The sequence below is a fragment of the Eucyclogobius newberryi genome, unplaced genomic scaffold (genome assembly GCF_026437365.1).
Source record: "Eucyclogobius newberryi isolate DKJ021-1_F unplaced genomic scaffold, fEucNew1.0.hap1 SCAF_19, whole genome shotgun sequence".
NCBI classification, from domain to species: Eukaryota; Metazoa; Chordata; class Actinopteri; order Gobiiformes; family Gobiidae; genus Eucyclogobius; species Eucyclogobius newberryi.
Window position 1 is genome coordinate 17,219,956 of NW_027315823.1, and position 21,231 is coordinate 17,241,186.

The 21,231-nt window shown below is 42.7% G+C and overlaps 1 protein-coding gene across 1 annotated transcript in view; it reads right to left on the reverse strand.

Annotated features, from left to right (window-relative positions):
• Positions 1-2,488: 2,488 nt before the first annotated feature.
• The window catches only part of LOC140365474 (caM kinase-like vesicle-associated protein), a 34,757-nt gene continuing 16,014 nt past the window's right edge, over positions 2,489-21,231 (reverse strand). Inside the window, exons 2-11 of the mRNA XM_072451931.1 lie at positions 10,371-10,478; positions 9,768-9,899; positions 8,743-8,817; positions 7,412-7,550; positions 4,765-4,885; positions 4,621-4,696; positions 4,092-4,228; positions 3,932-4,010; positions 3,188-3,275; positions 2,489-3,005 (exon numbers count right to left, since the gene is read on the reverse strand). Of these exons, the coding sequence (XP_072308032.1) occupies positions 2,724-3,005; positions 3,188-3,275; positions 3,932-4,010; positions 4,092-4,228; positions 4,621-4,696; positions 4,765-4,885; positions 7,412-7,550; positions 8,743-8,817; positions 9,768-9,899; positions 10,371-10,465 (1,224 nt within the window). The 5' untranslated portion in view covers positions 10,466-10,478 and the 3' untranslated portion in view covers positions 2,489-2,723. The remainder of the gene's footprint in view (positions 3,006-3,187; positions 3,276-3,931; positions 4,011-4,091; positions 4,229-4,620; positions 4,697-4,764; positions 4,886-7,411; positions 7,551-8,742; positions 8,818-9,767; positions 9,900-10,370; positions 10,479-21,231) is intronic.

Here is a 21,231-nt window from a genome sequence, read left to right on the forward strand (position 1 = left end):
GAGGGAGCTGATTAAGTGTTGTCCATTTAACCACAAACTTAAGAGTGACTGATCTGTGTCCACCGCGCAGCAGAGCTCCAGATGGAGCCGGGAATGTTCTCAAAAGCAAGTGGCACTTAAAGAGAAAGACATGTGAAGAGTCTTGCTGCCCTCTGGTGGATTTCCTCAGAAATGCATGTTAAAGTTGGGACCAACAACTCAAATGCATTGTGTGTTACAAACAAATGTGAGAAAAGGTGGCACTGGCAGTAGTAATTATTTAGTGTTCATTTATTTCCACTTGTTTTGTTTTGTTTCTGATACACGCAATGCAATGTAATAATAGCTTATGTAGTACACCAAGGACACCAGTAGATGGCAACCAAAATATATCCTTGAGAATGTGTGAAGTCTGCACACAATAATACAATAGAAATCATTTGAAAGCGAAATTGCATTTGTATAGAACTTTAGAAACTTTAACTATTATTTGCTAGAGCCAAATGGTATATTCTAGTCTACTTCAGCTAAAAAGCATTTGTATCTGTTCATCAGCTCCTTCTGCTCCTTTTTATCCTTTAACCTTTTGACTTAGTTGCCATTCATAATGTGGGAAAAGATTAGTCCCAAAACAAGAATTGTGGATGAATTCACTTTTATTACCATCAACGTTTATTAGTGGATTACTACAGCTGACAAATGCTAGACAGGACCTCCTGAAGACCACTGGAGATATGGTACTATACAGTGAGAGGTGGATTAGAGATACATTTGTAGGCCTATGTTACAATGCCAAATCTGCTCAATGGAAATATAAACATTTCAAGACAACAGATTCCACAATAATTCATTCTTAGTGCACATTTTATTACAAATGGACATCTGTGCACAGTGAGTAGACCATGTGGCTCGTATGAGTCACAGCTCTGGGTTGGCTGGGTCCAAAATAACTAGTCCACTACTGTCACATCTGATATACTGGCAACAATGTACTGCCAACAGGTTAAACTAGCTGTCCTTTTTTATCCAAGCAAGACATGCGTTCACTTTTATAGATACTCGGAACTGACTATAATGGACAGACTGCCATTTGCTCAACCTACAACTGTAGAGTATGATATCAAAACTCAAAATGCTGTTTTTGGTTGTTGTTAGTGTTGCTAGTGAGACAAATGCATGGCAAATTGAAGCCTACTTTTGACTTTTCCTCTTGACATTTCATCTGTTATGAATTCTGGCAGAAAGAGGTACTATTGAGTGATTTGGACCCAGCCATGTCATGTGATAATGGACTGCTTCACTCAGAGATGTGAACGTCACCTACAGGACACCAAGAATCACAGTTTCTGTAGCCTGTCAGTATTGCTCTACTTTGGGTCAGTGATCATTATTGGAAAGGGACATCGTTCAAGGGACAATAAATGGCAGCTAATATGAACTGTGAGAGCAAATATTACAATTTACAATAATTATACACGTCATCCTGTCTAGACACATACAAAGCTAAAACAAAGAAGATCAACTTTACATGACAAAACGTCATGGTGACAAATGAAACGGAATGCAAATGCTTAATGCTTTGTAACATTGCAAAGCGGTGTTATATTGTCCTTGCCTCATGTAGTATTCTGCTTTTTAAAAAAAGCTATGGCTTGTGGTTAGAATATGCTGTGGCTTTGGAAGACACCATTGTCACTGGTGCATCTTTAAAGTGTTTGTACATCTGGGGTGAACGGAGAACATGCTGTTTGGCTACTTCTAAACATTTATATACAGTTTATGAGGTTCTTTCCTGAGCAGAAAGTTTGCAAAGGAGAAAGTGTGTGTGCTTCTGCTAAAGCTGCCTATTTTAGATGTAGCGCTGGCCATAAAAAGAGAATCATAAACATGTACAGTTTAGGGATGCAACAATTTGAGCACAAATGTTGTCATTAATACCGGGATTTAATTTAAAATATGCTCAAACTAACTTTTAGAATAACTTTTAGAGAAACAGTTGACACAAGATAACACAAGATGTAAGCTGTAATGTTCTTTATCAATTGTTGCATCCCTAATGTAAAATAACTGTATATTATATACTTCAATGTATTTGTCAATAAATACTGAGAATATCGCCACTGAGGACATAAACAGTGAAAAGTCAGTAACAGTTTTATCCATAATATTTATTACACTCTAAGAATGAATTTTTGTTGTTGTTTAAAAGTAGAAATTGATATAGATTATATATACCTCTAGGTCTTTACAGTGTATAGTTGACTCTGTGAAATATTCAATCCACTGCCTTCCCTTTTTTATTACTGTTCTATTTCAGCGTGCTAGAAGATTTCATGTAATGCATCATTAGTTTGTATCAAGTGTCACTTTTAAATAATTTACATACAGCAGGTAAACACAAGACAGGGTTTGTATAGTACAATGCAACATCAGCATCAGTCTCCTGCTATTGTTAGAAAGAACTGATTGTTAGAACTTTCCGCGGCTTTAGCTCAAATAGTCACTACTATAACTCTGTTAGCACTGGGACTAAAACTCCCAATCACAGCTTGTCAGGGATCAGAGTGTTTGAACACAAGTGAGCGAGTATAAATGACAAAAACCACAGGGTCAGTGCAGAAAGACAAAGTATAGATGAGAGGAAAAGCCAGTGCAGCACCTCATGAAGTGATGAAGAGAAGCACAGTCAGTGTCACCATGCTAGCAGCTAATGTACAGTTTGTGGAGAAGAGGCCTCAGCGCGTCTAGCCCTGCTCGTCCTGAGCCTGGGCCCCTGTGTAGGAGACTGGGGCGTCCCCATTGCAGCGGGACTCTTGTGGGACATCTTGAAGAAGATGCTGAGGCTGTGAGGGGCTGACCTCCACAGTGAGCTCTCCCTCAGCGCCGGACGAGGGTGCAGAGGGGCCAGCAGGGGCCTGGGCGTCTGCGGGTGGCTCCACTGAAGCTCCCGCTGCAGGGGCCACAGGCTTTGAGTCACTGTCCGGCGATCGCAGACGCTTCATGATTGTGGTGACCCGCACTGCTTTCTGTGGATAAAAAAAGGAATACATGTATCAAATTAAGAAATACTTTCAGAAGGATGCTTCTTGAATCTTGAATCGTAACTATAGACCACCTGAACCTGGCACCAAGTATTTTCTATGTTTGTTTATTTATTGATTACTTTATTGTTACAGCACATACAGTCTGCCCAGTCTGGAATATTTACCTTCCACTTAGCTCGAGCAAAGTTCTTCTCTATTTGTGCGCACACATTTTCCTTGATGTTCTTATCTGAGGCAGCTCCACCAGAGATCCTGTTGGAGGAAACAGAAGAACTCCACTTTACAGAAAAGACACTGCACCGCTGAGAATCAGGACATTGTTATTGTGCTTTTGGTGGTGGAGTGGTTATGGCGCAGCCACTCTCCATCTCTCTCTCCCTCCTTCTCTCTCTCTCTCTCTCTCTCTCCCTCCTTCTCTCTCTCTCTCTCTCTCTCTCCCTCCTTCTCTCTCTCTCTCTCTCTCTCTCTCTCTCTCCTTCTCTCTCTCTCCTTCTCTCTCTGTTTCTCTCCCTCCCTCTCTCGTCCCTCTCTCTCTCCCTCTCTCGTCCCCCTCTCTCCCTCTCTCCCGTCCCCCCCTCTCTCCCTCTCTCGTCCCCCCCTCTCTCCCTCTCTCGTCCCCCCCTCTCTCTCTCTCTCTCTCTCTCTCCTTCTCTCTCTCTCCCTCTCTCTTCCCTCTCTCCCTCTCTTGTCCCCTCTCTCTCTCTCTCTCTCTCATCCTAATAACTAAGTAAACAACAGTAAAGTTCTGACGAGTGATAATAGGCCTGATTTGGTCATATTAGAGACAGTAAAATGAAAAGTCTGCATGGTGGCGTTTTCGATCACTAGATTCACAGTTTATTAATCTGCAAATAGATCAGAGAGACGGGGCAACAGAGCAGCATAAAATTAAAGTAAGCTCTTTATACCACTCGTGGTTTATGGCCTCCTGCGCAGTCAGCCTCTGGTCCTGGTCCACCTCCATAAGGCGAGCCACTAAACTTTTAGCTGTAATAAACAAACAAAAAAGGGGAGGGCATGAGTTTCCAATCAGAGCAAAGTCTATTTTGTCCACACACTTGAACGTACCTGAATCAGAAATGTCATCCCAGTATGGAGAGTCAAACTCGTAGTCTCCGGCTAAGATCTTCCTGAACAGGTTTTTGTCATGGTTTTCATAGTCGTCATCTTCAGTTTCATCATAGAAGGGAGGATTGCCTGATAGTCTTAGGATAAGAGTGAACAAACAAGAAGGAGCACCTTTAAACCTAAGTGACCTTTGTTCCATTGTTTGCTCTGCATTCTAGAGGCTGGTGGAACACATGCTTATTCAATTCAAACTCAGTTCTTTATGAAGAACACAGCGTTTCATAATATTATATTATTATGTGTATTATTATAGACTAATTGAGAGATTAACACAAGTATCCAAATGTCTCAACATGATGAGATGTTCTACATCAGATTATAAATAGCTAGTTTCCATATGCAGTCCGTGTACATTTGTATAGAATAAGTAAAGCAATTTAAGGGTTCCTTGGAAAAAGAGATAATTAATCTTAAAGGGCAATCTTAGATTAAAATGTTTTTACATTGCGGTTAGTGTTAAATCACTCACAATATGTATATGATGACGCCAGTGGCCCAGCAGTCCACTGGGCGACCGTACCGCTGTCTGCCCACCACTTCAGGGGCTGCATCAAAACATGGAGATTAGTTGAGCAGTTCACATCCAGTAGATCGCAGTGTGAAAAGCCCTTACCCAGGTACTCTGGTGTGCCACAAGGTTCTTTGATGAGTCCATTCTCCAGTTTGGCCAGATGGAAGTCACTGATCACTATTTTGGAGTGTTTCAGTCGGTTATAGTACACTAAGTTTTCCAACTAAAGACAAAAAATGAAACATATTAGCCACACAAAATTCATGTAAGTGAAGACAATGCATTTATACATTAAACTTGTAACAGCTCCTTCAAATGATCCATAACTGCTCCAGGAACGTGCTGATGGTAAATTGTACAACAACAACAACAACAACAACAACAACAACAACGAACACATGCTTTCTATGTATGTATGAATGTATGTACACGTCAGGCATAAAAAAACATGTTGGGTTAAATTTTCTGAAAACTCTGTGCGCATGACATGCCGCTCCCGTATCTTGCGCTGACAGTAGGAATGAATACCTAAACCCGCGTTCAGGTTCAAGTCCGGATTCGAATCCAGAGGTTTAGGTTCAGGTCCGGACTCACCTAAACCATGCCATATTTGCATAATGTTACAACAGCGTAACACAAGCTACTTTGCTAAATTAAAGTTGAAGACACTTGAACAAGGACGACTATCAAACACAAGGTTTAACTGCAGATTGAAATAAACTCAACTTGTCTGCTTTATTCACTGTTTTTTAACAGAATTTACAACTTACAAATCAAAAGCTACTAGCTAAGACTCAACTCAACAACAAGAGCATGTTGCGTATTGTTGACAAGAGTCAGTCTGGGTCAAGGGTCAAAGCAGCTGTTTCATCTGATACAATGTTCAGACCATATTTAACAACTGTAGAATACAAATACAAAATACTATTACAAAATATAAACTCCAATTAATGAATGCAGCAATTAAGCAATATTACTTTGACTTTACTTAGTATTTACCTAATGCCAAATACATCACACCACAACATAACACTTAAGTTATTTCATTCATATTTACACCCAGACCAAAGACCCAGACAAGAAACCATGCTGACCCCGCCCCTTTAACGCGCAGCACGTTAACCATCACAACATCGCACGCGGCGGCCACAGCTCAAAACAGTTCAAATAAAGCCAGCGATCTTACCGGCTTCACTTCAATGTCTGCATGTGGATACACGGTTCCGCGCAGCTCGACAGCGCTCCCGTCTCTCGCATCTTTAAACTTATTTCGCCGGCTTCAACTTATGCCCGGAAGACGCGTGCGTCACTATATAGGGTCCGTGTGCGCTATTGACAGCGGCGCATGGCAGTGTTTACGTCTTTTCCAGCGCAAATTTAGCTATCAATGGAAGGTTTAAGATGGTCTAGATTCTAGAACAAATAGGATATAGTATTTGAGTGCTATATTTTATATGAGTCCAGAACCGAATCACCAGGGTTTCGTTTTTTTTTACCTGAACCGAAACGTTTTTACAAGTCCAGATCCGGTTCGTCGTAGCGGTACGCATCCCTAGCTGACAGTGTGGCTTTTCTCATTCATTTTTATTGCTGGCTTAAAAAAGATTCAAAGGCTGATTTTATGCCTGCATAGGGCTGATTTTAGGCTGATTTAAGGCTGATTTTATGAATGCATAGGGCTGATTTTAGGCTGGTTTAAGGCTGATTTTATGAATGCATAGGGCTGATTTTAGGCTGATTTAAGGCTGATTTTATGAATGCATAGGGCTGATTTTAGGCTGATTTAAGGCTGATTTTATGAATGCATAGGGCTGATTTTAGGCTGATTTAAGGCTGATTTTATGAATGCATAGGGCTGATTTTAGGCTGATTTAAGGCTGATTTTATGAATGCATAGGGCTGATTTTAGGCTGATTTAAGGCTGATTTTATGAATGCATAGGGCTGATTTTAGGCTGATTTAAGGCTGATTTTATGAATGCATAGGGCTGATTTTAGGCTGATTTAAGGCTGATTTTATGAATGCATAGGGCAAAATACACGTGCAGTGAGTCCTAGGGCTGAATATATGTTGCATTCACACCCAAGCATCAAGTCTAAGGTAGACTCTCGTCCAGGGCATCTGGCATTTTTACAGCGTGTCCTCAGTATCTGAGCTGAATGAATCTTGTGTTTTGAGCATTTGACGAGCTGCATTTTGAGCATTTAAGCTCAGGACGCCCTGGACGCAGAAATAGGGTGTCCAAGGCGTCTGACACATAAGATGAACTTTTGGAAGCCGACGCAGCACGGCAACCAATCAGAGATTACACTCCAGTGACGTGCACTGCCTACATGTTTCATTATCCAGAAGAATGAAAACAAACCCAGTACCGGTAAAAATCATCCAGATGCAAATGATGGATCGCCTCTGAAGTATCTCGAGGACAAACTGCAGAGCGAGCGCCTGTTGGGTTTACATCAAAGCCACTCTCTCAACCCGTCATCCTGACTGTCATCGCACCAAGAGGCCAACCACACCAAACACAACAAAAAAAACTCCTCAGCCGCGAATGTGCATTAGACCCCCGTCTGCTGGTGACTTTATTTTTCACACGCTTGCCCAGGACGTCTAGGACACGCGTATGAATTTGCCCGTCTTCAAGATGCATAATCGTCCAACTAGAAGCATCATGCGCCAATTGAATGCAGCTCCTGACTGCTATTTATGCATTATTCTTTTATATATCTTCTCTTATATATCTACATACCTTGAGGTTTCTGTGGACAATATGCAGTGAGTGAAGGTAGGCGACAGCCTCCAAAACCTGCCGCACCACATTGCTGGTGTCCTTCTCTGAGTAATATCCCTGGTCCAGAATCCAGTCGAACACCTCCCTGCCTGTTGCTCTGGAGACACACAAATGTGTTTGTTATTCAGGTTGACACAGTGAACTCCCCTGTAATATGAACTAAAACATGCTAATGATCATAATTCCCATAGCTAGTAAAAAAAACAATGATAAATAATCAATTATTTCCACTTTGACAATCCACCGCAAACTATTCCCAAAGCGTGAGAGGGCCTATCACTAAGCAGTAGAGCGTCTGTTCATACTTCTCATTTCACTTTCACAATTCCCATAGCTGTGTAAATCTATTTACATTTTCATTTAGAATAATTTAATTAATTTCAAACTTTCTAAGTTGTGTTGTAATTTAAATTGATTTTACTTTGAACGGCCATATTTTATTGTCTCTATTATACTGAATGTACTGACAAATATCTCCAGTTCAAGTTGATTTGTTTCAATATCAATGTTTAAGCTTTATATAAAACGATTGAAAAGGGCCCCCACAATGTCTTGGCCCCCGACTCCTGGCCTTGTTTATGAGAGACTAAAGTCATAACCCTGGCATCTCGCAACAGAAAATACAATCTTAGTCCTGCCATCATGTTCTCATCATGTTTTATTTTATTATTTTTTGACAAAAGCAACAGTTAAAGTGAATATAATGACACCAGAACTCAAACTGTACAAAAGCCTCATTTTGAACTGCTTGGTAAGTGTTTGTTTCGAGTATCTCATTTATCTGTCCCAGTTGTGTCACCACCAGTTTCCTCTGTGACATCTGTAGAAACCCATTTTCTTCTCCATTTTGACTGTTCTTATCATCACTTTTTCCAAGTTATTTTCGACCCTATACAATGATATGCATATGAAGATGCATAAACACTCAGGTGGCTCATCATCATTCCATTATTAAAAGTCGACATTACCCAGTGCACCTGAATTAGGAGGATAATTAACTCTCTGTAGAGATGCATAACATATTTCATTGTACTGATATTCTTAATCCACGAATCCTCAAAGGACATTATACATTTAACGCATCTGTGAAAATTCAGCCATTCAGGGAGTTCTGACTGACGAGAATAGAACAGCAATAGCCATCGCCACATCTGCATTCCAAATGAAAAGAGTTCACAGTCGTTCTTATATCCACAGGGCCCGAGGCTATAACAGCTCATTCCCCAATAGTGTACAATCCACACACACAGATGCATACATACAGTATACAGTATACAAGTCCAACTCACAGCTCCAGGAACAGGAAGTACTCCTTTTTGGTCTCGAAGACATCCACCAGCTGGAGGATATTGGGATGCTTCACCCTGAGGAAATGAGTCACACAGCACAAGACAGAGACACAAGACGTCAGGTACACGGCTGTGCAGCATCTCATGAATAACAAATACAGTCAACATACAAGGCAGGAGGCTGACACATGCACATGGAAAATGGACTGGACCGTGGTCGGCATGTTATTGTTACAGAGAAGGAACTATACAGTAAATTAAACAGTTGTGTTGTTGACATCTCGCCATGAAGGAAGGGCCAGAGTGTGTTCCTCCTATTGTTCCACTCTTCAGCACCTTTTCAGTACAGAAAAGACATGTTGTTATTAGTGTTGCCTGTAAGCTGTAATAAAATGCTGACTTGAATGTGCGGATTGAATGCTCTTGATAAAATAATAGTCGTTCTAAACTTCTCTTAGTTGTTCATCAGCAGTGGCCACAGTGATAATTATCAAGGAAAAGGAAAACTAAAACTAAACTAAAATAAGCACGATTTCCTGTGACACTCTTAGTGCCAACCCCAAAACTGTTTACAGAAAAGTGAATTACAGAAAAGGCTGATTGAACAAAAATATGTAAAATGAAATCTTTATCCTGGTCCCTGTCTGTGTGGAAATAAATACTATTGTTTCAACAACACTGTCTCCAGAACCTTGAATCTTCCAGATATACATATGTTGTCTCTTTTTCCTTTAATTCATTTATTTTTGGGGGGCAGAAATAGTACAGCATTTCCACAAGGTGTGAGTGTTATTCTCACATGCTCATTTGCATTCCATTCTCTAACCCAACTCAGATAATGCCGCTTTGCTGAAGAGTTAGATAACAGCAAAATGTGTGAAATCCGTCTTACAAGTTTCAGACAAACAGTGATTGTGTGATTTTTTTTTCTTCTTCCTCTTGTTGTGTAACAATTTCTTTTAAATTCAGATTCATGTTTGTAGAGCCCCAAATCACAAAAGTACAACTGACATAAATTAACTTACATCTTTAGAATCTGGATCTCGTTTTTTGCTGCTTTGCGCACTTTCCGTCCATCCTTCTTAAGAAACTTCTTACACGTGTACATTTTATTGGTGGATTTGTCTTTAGCTCTGAATATCTCACAGAACTCCTCCCTGAAAGCAAACATAAAAGCATTTACTTCTGCTTATGCAGAGTTAGACATTTAATACAAGTGCAAGTATTGGGACAGGGTATAACATTCCAAAGACTGGCAAAAAACACATCTGTCTCCATGGAGAATGTTCTAAATAAACTTTTATCACCATAGAGTAATGCAGGTGGTGAGCCGGGAATCTAACCTTGCTTTAAGTAAGGCTTAAAACAAGAAATTCAGGTCTGTATCACAATACAGTGCAATGTGCTCGAGGTTGTAGAATTACTTAATTTTGTAGTATAAATGCTATCATTCGGGCCATTTCAGCAGAAGACCTGAGAGGCAATGAAAATTTGACCAAGGTCTGCATTTGGACACCCTTTTTATATGTTTAAAACTGTATGTAGAGACACACATGTGAAGCACCACTCACTTACCAACCAGAACAACATAGCTGTATAATCATATAATAATCTAAAAATATACTTACGACTTGACAATCTGGCCCATGTCATATTTGTCTGTAACATCTGTGGGACTGTTGTAGTCCTTCTTCTCCCCCACTGGGAGACAGCCAAATGGCATGACTATTTATGACCTGAGGACACACAGGAGATAATGAGTGGACGGTTAGCAGTTTGTCAAGGCAAGACTCCGTTATTTGGACTCACACTGAGACAAGATATTAGATGGATGATGACCTGCTGTTATTTATGAGAAATGAATGGGTAAAACTGTCAGGAGAGTGAGCAAAGGATGCTTCAAACAGAGACACTGGTCCGCCCTTAATCAAATACACAGTTTGGGTGTAGCTTTATTGAGCTTGGGAATATAGGTCTGCAATGAAGTCCGCACTTAATCCTTGTTTTATTTCTACAGTGGAGGTATGTGAGGAGACTCTTTTTAAATAATATGCATTTTAATTATTCAGTTATGTCACAATTTTAGCTTAATTATACAATATTACGATAGTATGATTTTTTTTATTTTTTATCATAAATAAAATAAAAATAAGTACTTGTGAATGTGATGTAACACTTTTGTGGATCTTAAGACCATAATGTGCAGGCTGAGCATGCCTCAAACAGCATTCAGGCCAGTTGATAACAGCGCTTTTGTACCCTACCCTTCAAGTTTCCTCTTTTTTTGTATGAAATGAGCAGTTACTGCCTTATCTGTGCCCATCTATAAGAACTATTATGAAAAATCTTCAGCTTCCATTAAAAAAAAAAAAAAAAATATATATATATATATATATATATATATATATATATATATATATATATATATATATATATATATATATATATATATATATATTTTAAATGCCCAACCATTTTATTATGGGTGTCCTTTTTAAAAGTGTGCAGCCCTGGTTGATAGTACGTCACTGAGAATGAAATATTTTTGGTATGCATTCATGGCCATGTGCATGACATTAATGTTATAGGGCAGGGCGATAGGGACCACTTTTTAAAATAGATTTGTGGCAAAGATATAACTGGCTGGCTGTGTATTTTTCATAATATTTGTACTTACACCTTAAAAAAAAACTTACTTTATTGACCCAACTGTTGGTTAAACGCGTGCTGGGTAAATATGAGGATGGTTGGGGATTTGGGGGTGTGGCCTCCTAGTTTGCCAACAGCTCCAGGAGAGACGTCTGATAAAGATATTTAACATGCTCTATCTTTTCATTCCATTAGTAAAACTTAACATATCAGTTTATGAAACACCTTCTTGTTTGTTACATGTTTTATTAAATTTGCCATGAGCAAAAGGAGATAGGGTTTGGTAATTAGCCCTCTGGATCCCCTTTGTAGAAAAAGTGTATTTCTGCTGTAAATGTAAGTGTTTCTCTCTTTTTTTCCTACAGTGACATGATCAGACTGAAGTGTCGTCAGCCCTGAGCTCTGCACTTGAGATGTTCCTCCAGCTGCTGCAGAGACAAAAGAGGTGGTTTGGCTGCTCTCAAAACAGGGGGAAAGTGTGAGTCAATGTAGGTTATGAAGATTATATCAGATTTTCTGACCCAAAAGCTTTACTGGACAGGACAGCAGCAAAAAAAAATTAAAAATTAAGAAAAGAAAAGGGGAGTGGAATTTGGCAAACACTCGTGGCTGGTATGCAAACTCACAACGCTTAGTTGGTAACAACCAAATATGTGCACTGCCTTAAACCACTACAGCACACATTATTCCAAATTGAATATCTTCTCCCATACCTATCACACTATATATGCTATGATACGGCCCCGCCCTAAGGAAAAGATCCAAAATGGTGTCATTTTTCAGTGAGGTTTGTCCATTAAACCTATAGGCTTCACTGCAAAAACAGTTTTCTAGTAAGTGCACTGTGGTGAGTTCTTACTACCATTTAAACTAAAGCCTCTAAACACTTCTTAAATCACAAGGCCTTTCAGTGCACATGGCAAATAACATAGAACGTAGTTACAACCAATAACTCATGAGTTATTTAGTACCTTTTTCTGGAAATGTTAAATTAATGACATGGTAAATTGTGCACAAAAATACATTAATGTCCAACAACAGCACCACTTACCAGGAGGTTTTACGAAACACATCGGATGGAAAGAACTAGAAATCAAGACAGGAAGCTCAAGAGTCATAAATAGAAAGAGAGTGTTGTGTAATGGGAAAATCCAAGAATCCAAGAATCGTATCAATAACGTGGGAGGAGACATGCACCTAAGCTTTTTGTGGGGATTTATAACCTCGCAAATTGAAAAAAAAATGAGCACTCAGCACATTTACTCAATAACAGAATGGACTTTTCCCCTCAAAAGACCACACATGAGAAATAATAAGCTATTTCCACCAAGAGAGCAGGCAGATGCCAGGTCACACAAACAAACATCAAAACAGGAGCATTTAGAGACAATGTCATCCGCCACACTGCAACACTTTTCTCCGATGTGTTAAAAGGGTTAGCCAGCCCTGGGGAGCACAAATCAACGGTTTTACTGCCCACGGTGTGACCTGTCAGGCTGAATACACCACTCCAGGCAAATCAACTCGAATTATCTCCAATTAAAGAAGTGTTGAACAGCAATTATAGGATGTAAAACAGTGGAGTTCAAAAAGACTACCAACATGGCAATAGACTGAAAATGGGATAGATATTTAGGGCCAACACCACAATGAGCAACAAAAGTGTATGTTATTAGGTTACGTTAAGTCATGTGTATGAAACATGTTTGCATTGAGCTAAAACAATTAGAGCAACATTTAGAATTATAGTCACAACTGACTGTATTTATCTTTTGTATTTAGAAATGTGTGAATGCAAAAATATTTTTAATACAATTATGGAAGATTTGGAAGTGATAATAAAACACATACAATTTAACAAATCAAATACAACACTCACTGTACTTGGCACTTCAGAAGCCCTCTATGATGACAACACGAACAAGGCAGTTTACGTCTCCCGGATCGGCGTCACCGGGGCCCCATCCTGGAGCCAGGCCTGGGATGGGTGCTCCATGGCGAGCGCCTGGTGGCCGGGTCTTACCCCACGGGGCCCGGCCGGGCACAGCCCGAAAGAGCGACGTGGGGCCGCCCTCCTGTGGGCCCACCACCCGCAGGAGGATCCATAAGGGGCCGGTGCAGAGAGATCTGGGCGGCAGTCGACGGCAGGGGCCTCGGCGACCAGATCTCCAGACACAGAGACTAACTCTGGGGACATGGAATGTCACCTCGCTGGGGGGGAAAGAGCCTGAGCTTGTGCGGGAGGTTGAGCGATACCGACTAGATATAGTCGGCCTCACTTCCACGCACAGTTTGGGCTCTGGAACCCATCTCCTCGAGAGGGGCTGGACGCTCCACTTCTCTGGTGTTGCCCGCGGGGAGAGGCGGCGGGCTGGTGTGGGCTTGCTGATAGCCCCTCAGCTCAGCCGCCACATGTTGGAGTTTACCCCGGTGAACGAGAGGGTCGCGTCCCTCCGCCTTCGGGTGGGGGACAGGTCTCTCACTGTTGTGGCGGCCTACGGGCCGTGCAGACAGCAGTGCAGAGTACCCGGCCTTCTTGGAGTCCTTGGGAGGGGTACTGGACAGTGCACCAACCGGGGACTCCGTTGTTCTACTGGGGGACTTCAACGCCCACGTGGGCAATGACAGTGACACCTGGAGAGGGGTGATCGGGAAGAACGGCTTCCCCGATCTGAACCCGAGCGGTGTTCAGTTATTGGACTTCTGTGCTAGCCACGGATTGTCCATAACGAACACCATGTTCAAGCACAAGGGTGTCCATCAGTGCACATGGCACCAGGACACCCTAGGCCGGAGGTCAATGATCGACTTTGTTGTCGTGTCATCAGACCTCCGGCCGCGTGTCTTGGACACTCGGGTGAAGAGAGGGGCAGAGTTGTCAACCGATCACCACCTGGTGGTGAGTTGGATCCGCTGGCGGAGGAGGAAGCCGGACAGACTTGGCAGACCCAAGCGCATTGTGAGGGTCTGTTGGGAACGTCTAGTGGAGCCCTCTGCCAGTAGGGTATTCAACTCACACCTCCGGGAGAGCTTCTCCCATGTCCCGGGGGAGGTTTGGGACATTGAGTCCGAGTGGACCATGTTCTCCGCCTCCATTGTTGATGCGGCTGCTCGGAGTTGTGGTCGCAAGGTCTCCGGTGCCTGTCGTGGCGGCAACCCCCAAACCCGATGGTGGACACCGGAAGTAAGGGATGCCGTCAGACTGAAGAAGGAGGCCTATCAGGCCACTCTGGCTTGTAGGTCTCCGGAGGTCATCGACGGGTATCGGCAGGCCAAGCGAGCCGCGGCTCGTGCTGTCGCAGAGGCAAAAACCCGGGCCTGGGAGGAGTTCGGGGAGGCCATGGAGGAGGACTATCGGTCGGCACCAAAGAAATTCTGGCAAACCGTCCGGCGCCTCAGGAGGGGGAAGCAGTCTCTCACCAACACCGTTTACGGTGCGGGTGGAGGCCTGCTGACCTCGACTGGGGATGTTGTCGGACGGTGGAAGGAAAACTTTGAGGATCTCCTTAATCCCTCAGTCACGTCTTCCGAAGAGGAAGTAGAGACCGGGGACTCGGAGGCTGGCTCATCCATCACCCAAGCTGAAGTCACTGAGGTTGTTCGCAAACTCCTCGGTGGCAGGGCTTCGGGGGTGGATGAGATCCGCCCTGAGTACCTAAAGTATCTGGGTGTTGTAGGACTGTCTTGGTTGACACGTCTCTGCAACATCGCGTGGCGTTCGGGGACCGTGCCTCTGGACTGGCAGACCGGGGTGGTGGTCCCTCTGTTCAAGAAGGGGGACCGGAGGGTGTGTTCCAACTACAGAGGGATCACACTCCTCAGCCTCCCGGGTAAGGTCTATTCCAAGGTACTGGAGAGGAGAATCCGACCGATACTCGAACCTCGGATTCAGGAGGAGCAGAGTGGTTTTCGTCCCGGTCGTGGAACACTGGACCCTCCATCGGGTGCTCGAGGGCTCATGGGAGTTTGCCCAACCAGTCCACATGTGCTTTGTGGATCTGGAGAAGGCTTTCGACCGTGTCCCTCGGGGTGTCCTTTGGGGGGTGCTCCGGGAGTACGGGGTCCGGGCCCTTTGCTCAGGGCTGTCCGGTCCCTGTATGACCGGAGCAGGAGCTGTGTTCGCATTGCCCGCAGTAAGTCAGACCTGTTCCCAGTGCATGTTGGGCTCCGCCAGGGCTGCCTTTGTCACCGGTTCTGTTCATAATTTTTATGGACAGAATTTCTAGGCGCAGTCAGGGGTCGGAGGGTGTCCGGTTTGGGGACCACAGGATCTCATCTCTGCTGTTTGCAGACGATGTTGTCCTGATGGCTCCATCAAACCCGGACCTGCAACATGCACTGGGACGGTTTGCAGCCGAGTGTGAAGCGGCTGGGATGAGAATCAGCACCTCCAAATCCGAGGCCATGGTTCTCGACCGGAAAAAGGTGGCTTGCCCTCTCCAGGTGGGTGGGGTGTCCTTGCCCCAAGTGGAGGAGTTCAAGTATCTAGGAGTCTTGTTCACGAGTGAGGGAAGGATGGAGCGTGAGATCGACAGGCGGATCGGTGCAGCGGCTGCAGTGATGCAGTCGCTGCATCGGACCGTTGTGGTAAAGAGGGAGCTGAGCCGAAAGGCAAAGCTCTCTATTTACCGGTCGGTCTACGTTCCTACCCTCACCTATGGTCATGAGTTTTGGGCAATGACCGAAAGAACAAGATCGCGGATACAAGCGGTCGAAATGAGTTTCCTCCGCCGTGTGGCTGGGCGCTCCCTTAGAGATAAGGTGAGGAGCTCGGCCACACGGGGGGAGCTCGGAGTAGAGCCGCTGCTCCTCCACGTCGAGAGGAGCCAGCTGAGGTGGCTCGGGCGTCTGTTCCGGATGCCTCCTGGGCGCCTCCCTCGGGAGGTGTTTCAGGCATGTCCCACCGGGAAGAGGCCCCGGGGAAGACTCAGGGCACGCTGGAGAGACTATGTCTCTCGGCTGGCCTGGGAACGCCTCGGGATCCCCCCGGAGGAGTTAGAGGAAGTGTCTGGGGAGGAGGAAGTCTGGGAGTCCCTGCTCAGACTGCTGCCCCCGCGACCCGGCCCCGGATAAAGCGGCAGAAGATGGATGGATGGATGGACTGTACTTGGCGGTAACAATTTTCTGTTTGTACAGTCAAATCTCAAAACAAGATGTTATATCTAGACTGGTTCTGCTGCTCCTAAAATGTGTTTTGAGTGTCTAATGTTTCATGAGATTACAATGTTTCTGACGTTACCTCTGAAGTGGCCTGTTCATCTTTAATGATTGTGGCTCAGGATTTTGTGGCAAGTGAATACTTAATATTTTATTTAACTGCTACTGAATAAAAGTGCTGATGCACTTTACACTTCTTTTGAATTCTTTTTGAATTTTGCACGTAAAAATGCGATTAATCGTGATTAATCAGGGAAATATTTTTTTTTTATCGTTGCCCAGCCCTATATATATATATATATATATATATATATATATATATATTCATTATTTCAAAGTAGTGGTTGTCCTTTTTAATTAAAGGACAACAGTGTATTTTCAGTAATTCCCATGAACAAAGAAAATATGTCTGAAAACAAGGAACAGAGAGCACTAGAGACTGTTGTGTGGATAACAATGACTGCAGCTTATATGTTTTGGTGCAACAATGACAACTACTGCTGTGGATTCTGATTCACGTGGTGTTCAAGTAACTGCAAAAAAAACAAAACTACTCCAACCCTCAGAACCCAGACCACTAATTAACTCCAGAACAAAAACAAAAAACTTTTCTTTCTTTTTTTTTCAAAGTCACAACTTGCTTCATGCTTGCCTCTAATTGCAATGAAAAGCAATCATAACTGACACATTAGGACACATCATTTTGTGTAAAAGTGGAAAATGTGGTATAGAATGACCATACAATGTTTGTTCTGCTTACAGTAGATTCCCTGAAGCACATTGGAGTGTCCCTGACAAGCTTAAACTCAGTCGTCTCAAATCTCATCGAGGAAACACTTTTGCATTCTGAAGAATGAACATCAATTTTCTCTCAATTGCCAATGATCGCTTGGTATTGCCCAAAAGAACGTGTCAAAAATACAGTTGTGGAGAACCTTGACTATTCAAGGGATTTATCTTGATTGTATGACGTGTATATGGTACTACTGCTAGAGTGCCCTATGAATCCTTGTATTATTGTACATTTCATATGGCCTAACATATGTGTTACTGTACATATTGAGCTCCAAATCATTGCCAACAAAATAATAAAGAAAATGCCCTGGGCCCTCAAAGCCAAACTGGAAAGCAGTCAGCCCCATGAAAACCATTGGTAATTTGGCCTGCAGTTTGGATGTGGTATTTAGGATAATGCCATAACACAAACCCTGCTCCAAGAGGTCAGGCTGAAGCAGTGTCTAAGGTAACATTTGCACTGAATATAAATTACATGTGCACCTACTGGAGCATGGTTATGCAAGCAGGGAATTAAAGCAGCGAAAATATATGGGCTGTGATGTCAGGCCATCTGAAGTGCAGAAAAATATCATAAACACATTCAACAGGATAAATATGGTCAGGGGTGTGTCTAGATCACCTTGTTCTTAAGTAACTTACGACGTGCTGCAGGGTTAAGTACTCGGTCCAATTCTGTTTACTCTTTATATGCTGCCGTTAGGTAACATTATCAGAAAGCATCTATGCAGATGACACTCAGTTGTATTTATCAATGAAACCCGATCAGACCGATCAAGTAGACAGACTTAGTGCTTGCATGAAAGATATAAAAACCTGGATGACACTTAATTAACTGCTTTTTAACGCTGAAAAACAACCCAGGTCTTTGTGCTGGGCCCTAAACATCTACGAGACGCTTTATCTGAACAGAGTCACAGTGTAGCCCTCAGTTCTACTGTAAGAAACCTTGGAGTCTTATTTGACCATGAGATCTCATTTAAAGCTCATATCAAGCCTGTAAAACAGCCTATTTCCATTTGCGCAATATATATCTGAAAAATCCTGCCTAAAAGCGATGCTGAAAAACGTATCCATGCATTTGTAACGACTAGATCAGACTACTGTAACTCCCTGCTCGCAGCGTGTCCTAAAAGCTCTATAAAAAGTTTACAACTGGTTCAAAATGCAGCAGCAAGATTACTAACGGGAACTAAAAGAAGAGAGCTCATTACACCAGTGCTCGACTCTCTTCGAATTTAGAATCAAATTTAAGATCCTCTTCCTGACTTACAAAGCCATAAATGACATGGTCCTATCCCACCTCAAAGATGCTATAGTACCATATCATCCAAACAGAGCTCTTCGCTCTCAAAATGCTGGCCTTCTGGTGGTCCCAAGAGTCTCTAAAAGCACAGTAGGAGGGAGAGTGTTTAGATACCAAGCTCCTGTGTTATGGAATCAGCTCCTGTCCATGTTAAAGAAGCCGACACAGTCTCTTCATTTAAGACCAGGCTTAAAATGTTCCTCTTTGAAATAGTTTATGGTCAGGCCAGTTAGGAACAGAAATATAAACCTACAGTTTCTCAGCTACGCTGCCCAAGGAGCAACTATGCTGGGAGAAGTATGGCAGCTTGAGCACTATCCTCTATATTTAATATTTAATTTCACTTCCAATCTGTTCATTGCCTTTTCTTCTTCTTTTCCCACTTCCCCGGTGGGAGTGGAACAGGCACATCGATGACCTGTGGATCCAGATGCTGCTCAACTCCCTGGAGAAACGAACGGTTTTTTATAAGTCTATCCTCCTGAGCGGATTCAGCGCCATTGTCTATCTCGCATCCGCCTGTCCGTCTGATCTCTCCTTCACTGTGGAACTTCTCCAGGTTTATACTTTTTCCAAAGAGTTTTTTCCTGGATGAGAAGCAGGGTCTAAGGACAGGGGAGCTTGGGACATTTGTCTAAGGACACGGGGTGCCTATGAACATTGTTTAATCTGTTTTTTCACTGTCACCCTTTGAGGCAACTGCTGTTGTGATTTTGGCCGTGATTTTAGGCGTGTTGTGATTTTACAAAAATAAATAGAATTTAATGATTTATTTTCAGATTTGTATAGATTTTGTATGTGAAACATACAAAATCTAATCTAAATACTCAATTTAGTGAATCAAGTCAATTTAATTTGGTGTGTTTTACATAGTACACAACATTTACAGAGAATTCATGTTATGTGCCAAGGTGTGTCTAATCCATTCACCCCGTTAACGTCACTACTGTTAGGTGCTGAGGTGAAGGTGGAATACTGATGTGCTATAAATCTCGATGTTTCATTGCCTGACCCTCTGCGCAGTGTTTCAGCTAAAGAGTTATTACTACACCACAGTCAGGACGTTCTATTAAAGAGGCCTTTGAGATTGAAACAAATTACAGTGCCACTGTATCTCCCAAGGTTTGATATCCCAGTCATATTAATACTTCTTTAATGGGCACATCATTGAAGCTATAGATTTACGCTTGCTTTTTAGACAGGAAAGACGTTAAATGTAGTTAAAAGCTTAAAGTGAAAGCTCACAATGCACACTATACAATTCATGTGACGTAGCACAGTTGGGACAGTGTTTTGAATTGTTTGCTTTTTTTTTGTTAAAACTATTCGCATGTGTGTGTTTTTATTTTTATACCCAAGAGTCAGACTCTTGGATGAGAGTCGAAACGAGTCCAGATGACTACAACTGAATCTTTTTCTACAATGGAACACTCCTGGACGAATGAGGGATTGCACCGACATAAAAGTTTACTCTTTTATTTAGGTAAAATGCAGCCGTTTATTTGCCTGCACTGGGGTCTCATTTATATATATATATAAAAAAAAAAGTCCCCCCTGTTTTATTTAAACAGGGGGACCCTTAAGAGCAAGTTGGGTCTGGGTCAGGTTCGGTCACTGGGCTACATGTCACACACCGGGTTGGATCATTTGAGTCGATCCAAACTCCACCTGCGTAAAGACAAATGAAAGTTTAAATCTGCAAGTTGGATCTGGTCTTGTCTCAGCGCTTCATTTTTACTTCTTTATTAACCTTTATTTAATCAGGTAAGAAACCCATTGATATCGAAATCTATTTTACAATGTTGCATAAAAAAAAGTGTTCTCTCCATCCGATCGTTGTTTCATAAGTCCATTTACAGATTCAGGATCTTCTCTGTAGGCTCACGGACTGAGCCCTTCTCTTCTCGAGTAAGCAAAGTCCTGCGCCTAGTGGAAGTGTGTGAGACGCGAGAGGCAGAAGCCCTGCTGGTGTTTGCACGTGCAAGGAAACAGCAGGTCGTCCGCAGTGTGTGTGCTGTGTGTGCGTGAAACCTCTGTGGTGCAGAGGGAGGGGGGGCAGAGCTTTGCTGCCGGTCGGTTCCTATGACAGCAGCGTTTTGACAGGTAGACGCTTGCTTTAGATAAACTTCATCTCCAGCTTTTGCTTGAATACAACAAAATGAGCCGGCACCTTCTGCTTTCTTGTTCATTCTGAAATGACGATGCATTAATGTGAGGACAAAACACCCTCCTAATTACCCTTACAAGCAGTTGTGATTAAATGAGTAATAGTAAAGGGATCTAAATACATTGTACACTAAACTCAAACTTCCTCAGTCTACTCCTTCTCTCCTCTTTGAGCGCAGATCATCTTCTGCCTCGTCTCTGAAAACTCTGTACGCAGGGAGCAGAGTTTGTGGACAAAACCACACAATCCCACGTCAAGTTGTCTATAATCCCAAACTTAATGTGGAAAATCACATACATCACTTTTGGACCCCATTTTGTACGTACGCACCGTTTATAAATGAGGACCCTGGTCAGTAAAGTGTGATTCTATGTATTGAATTTTGAAGGAAGCTTCAGAGTTGTGCCAGCATATT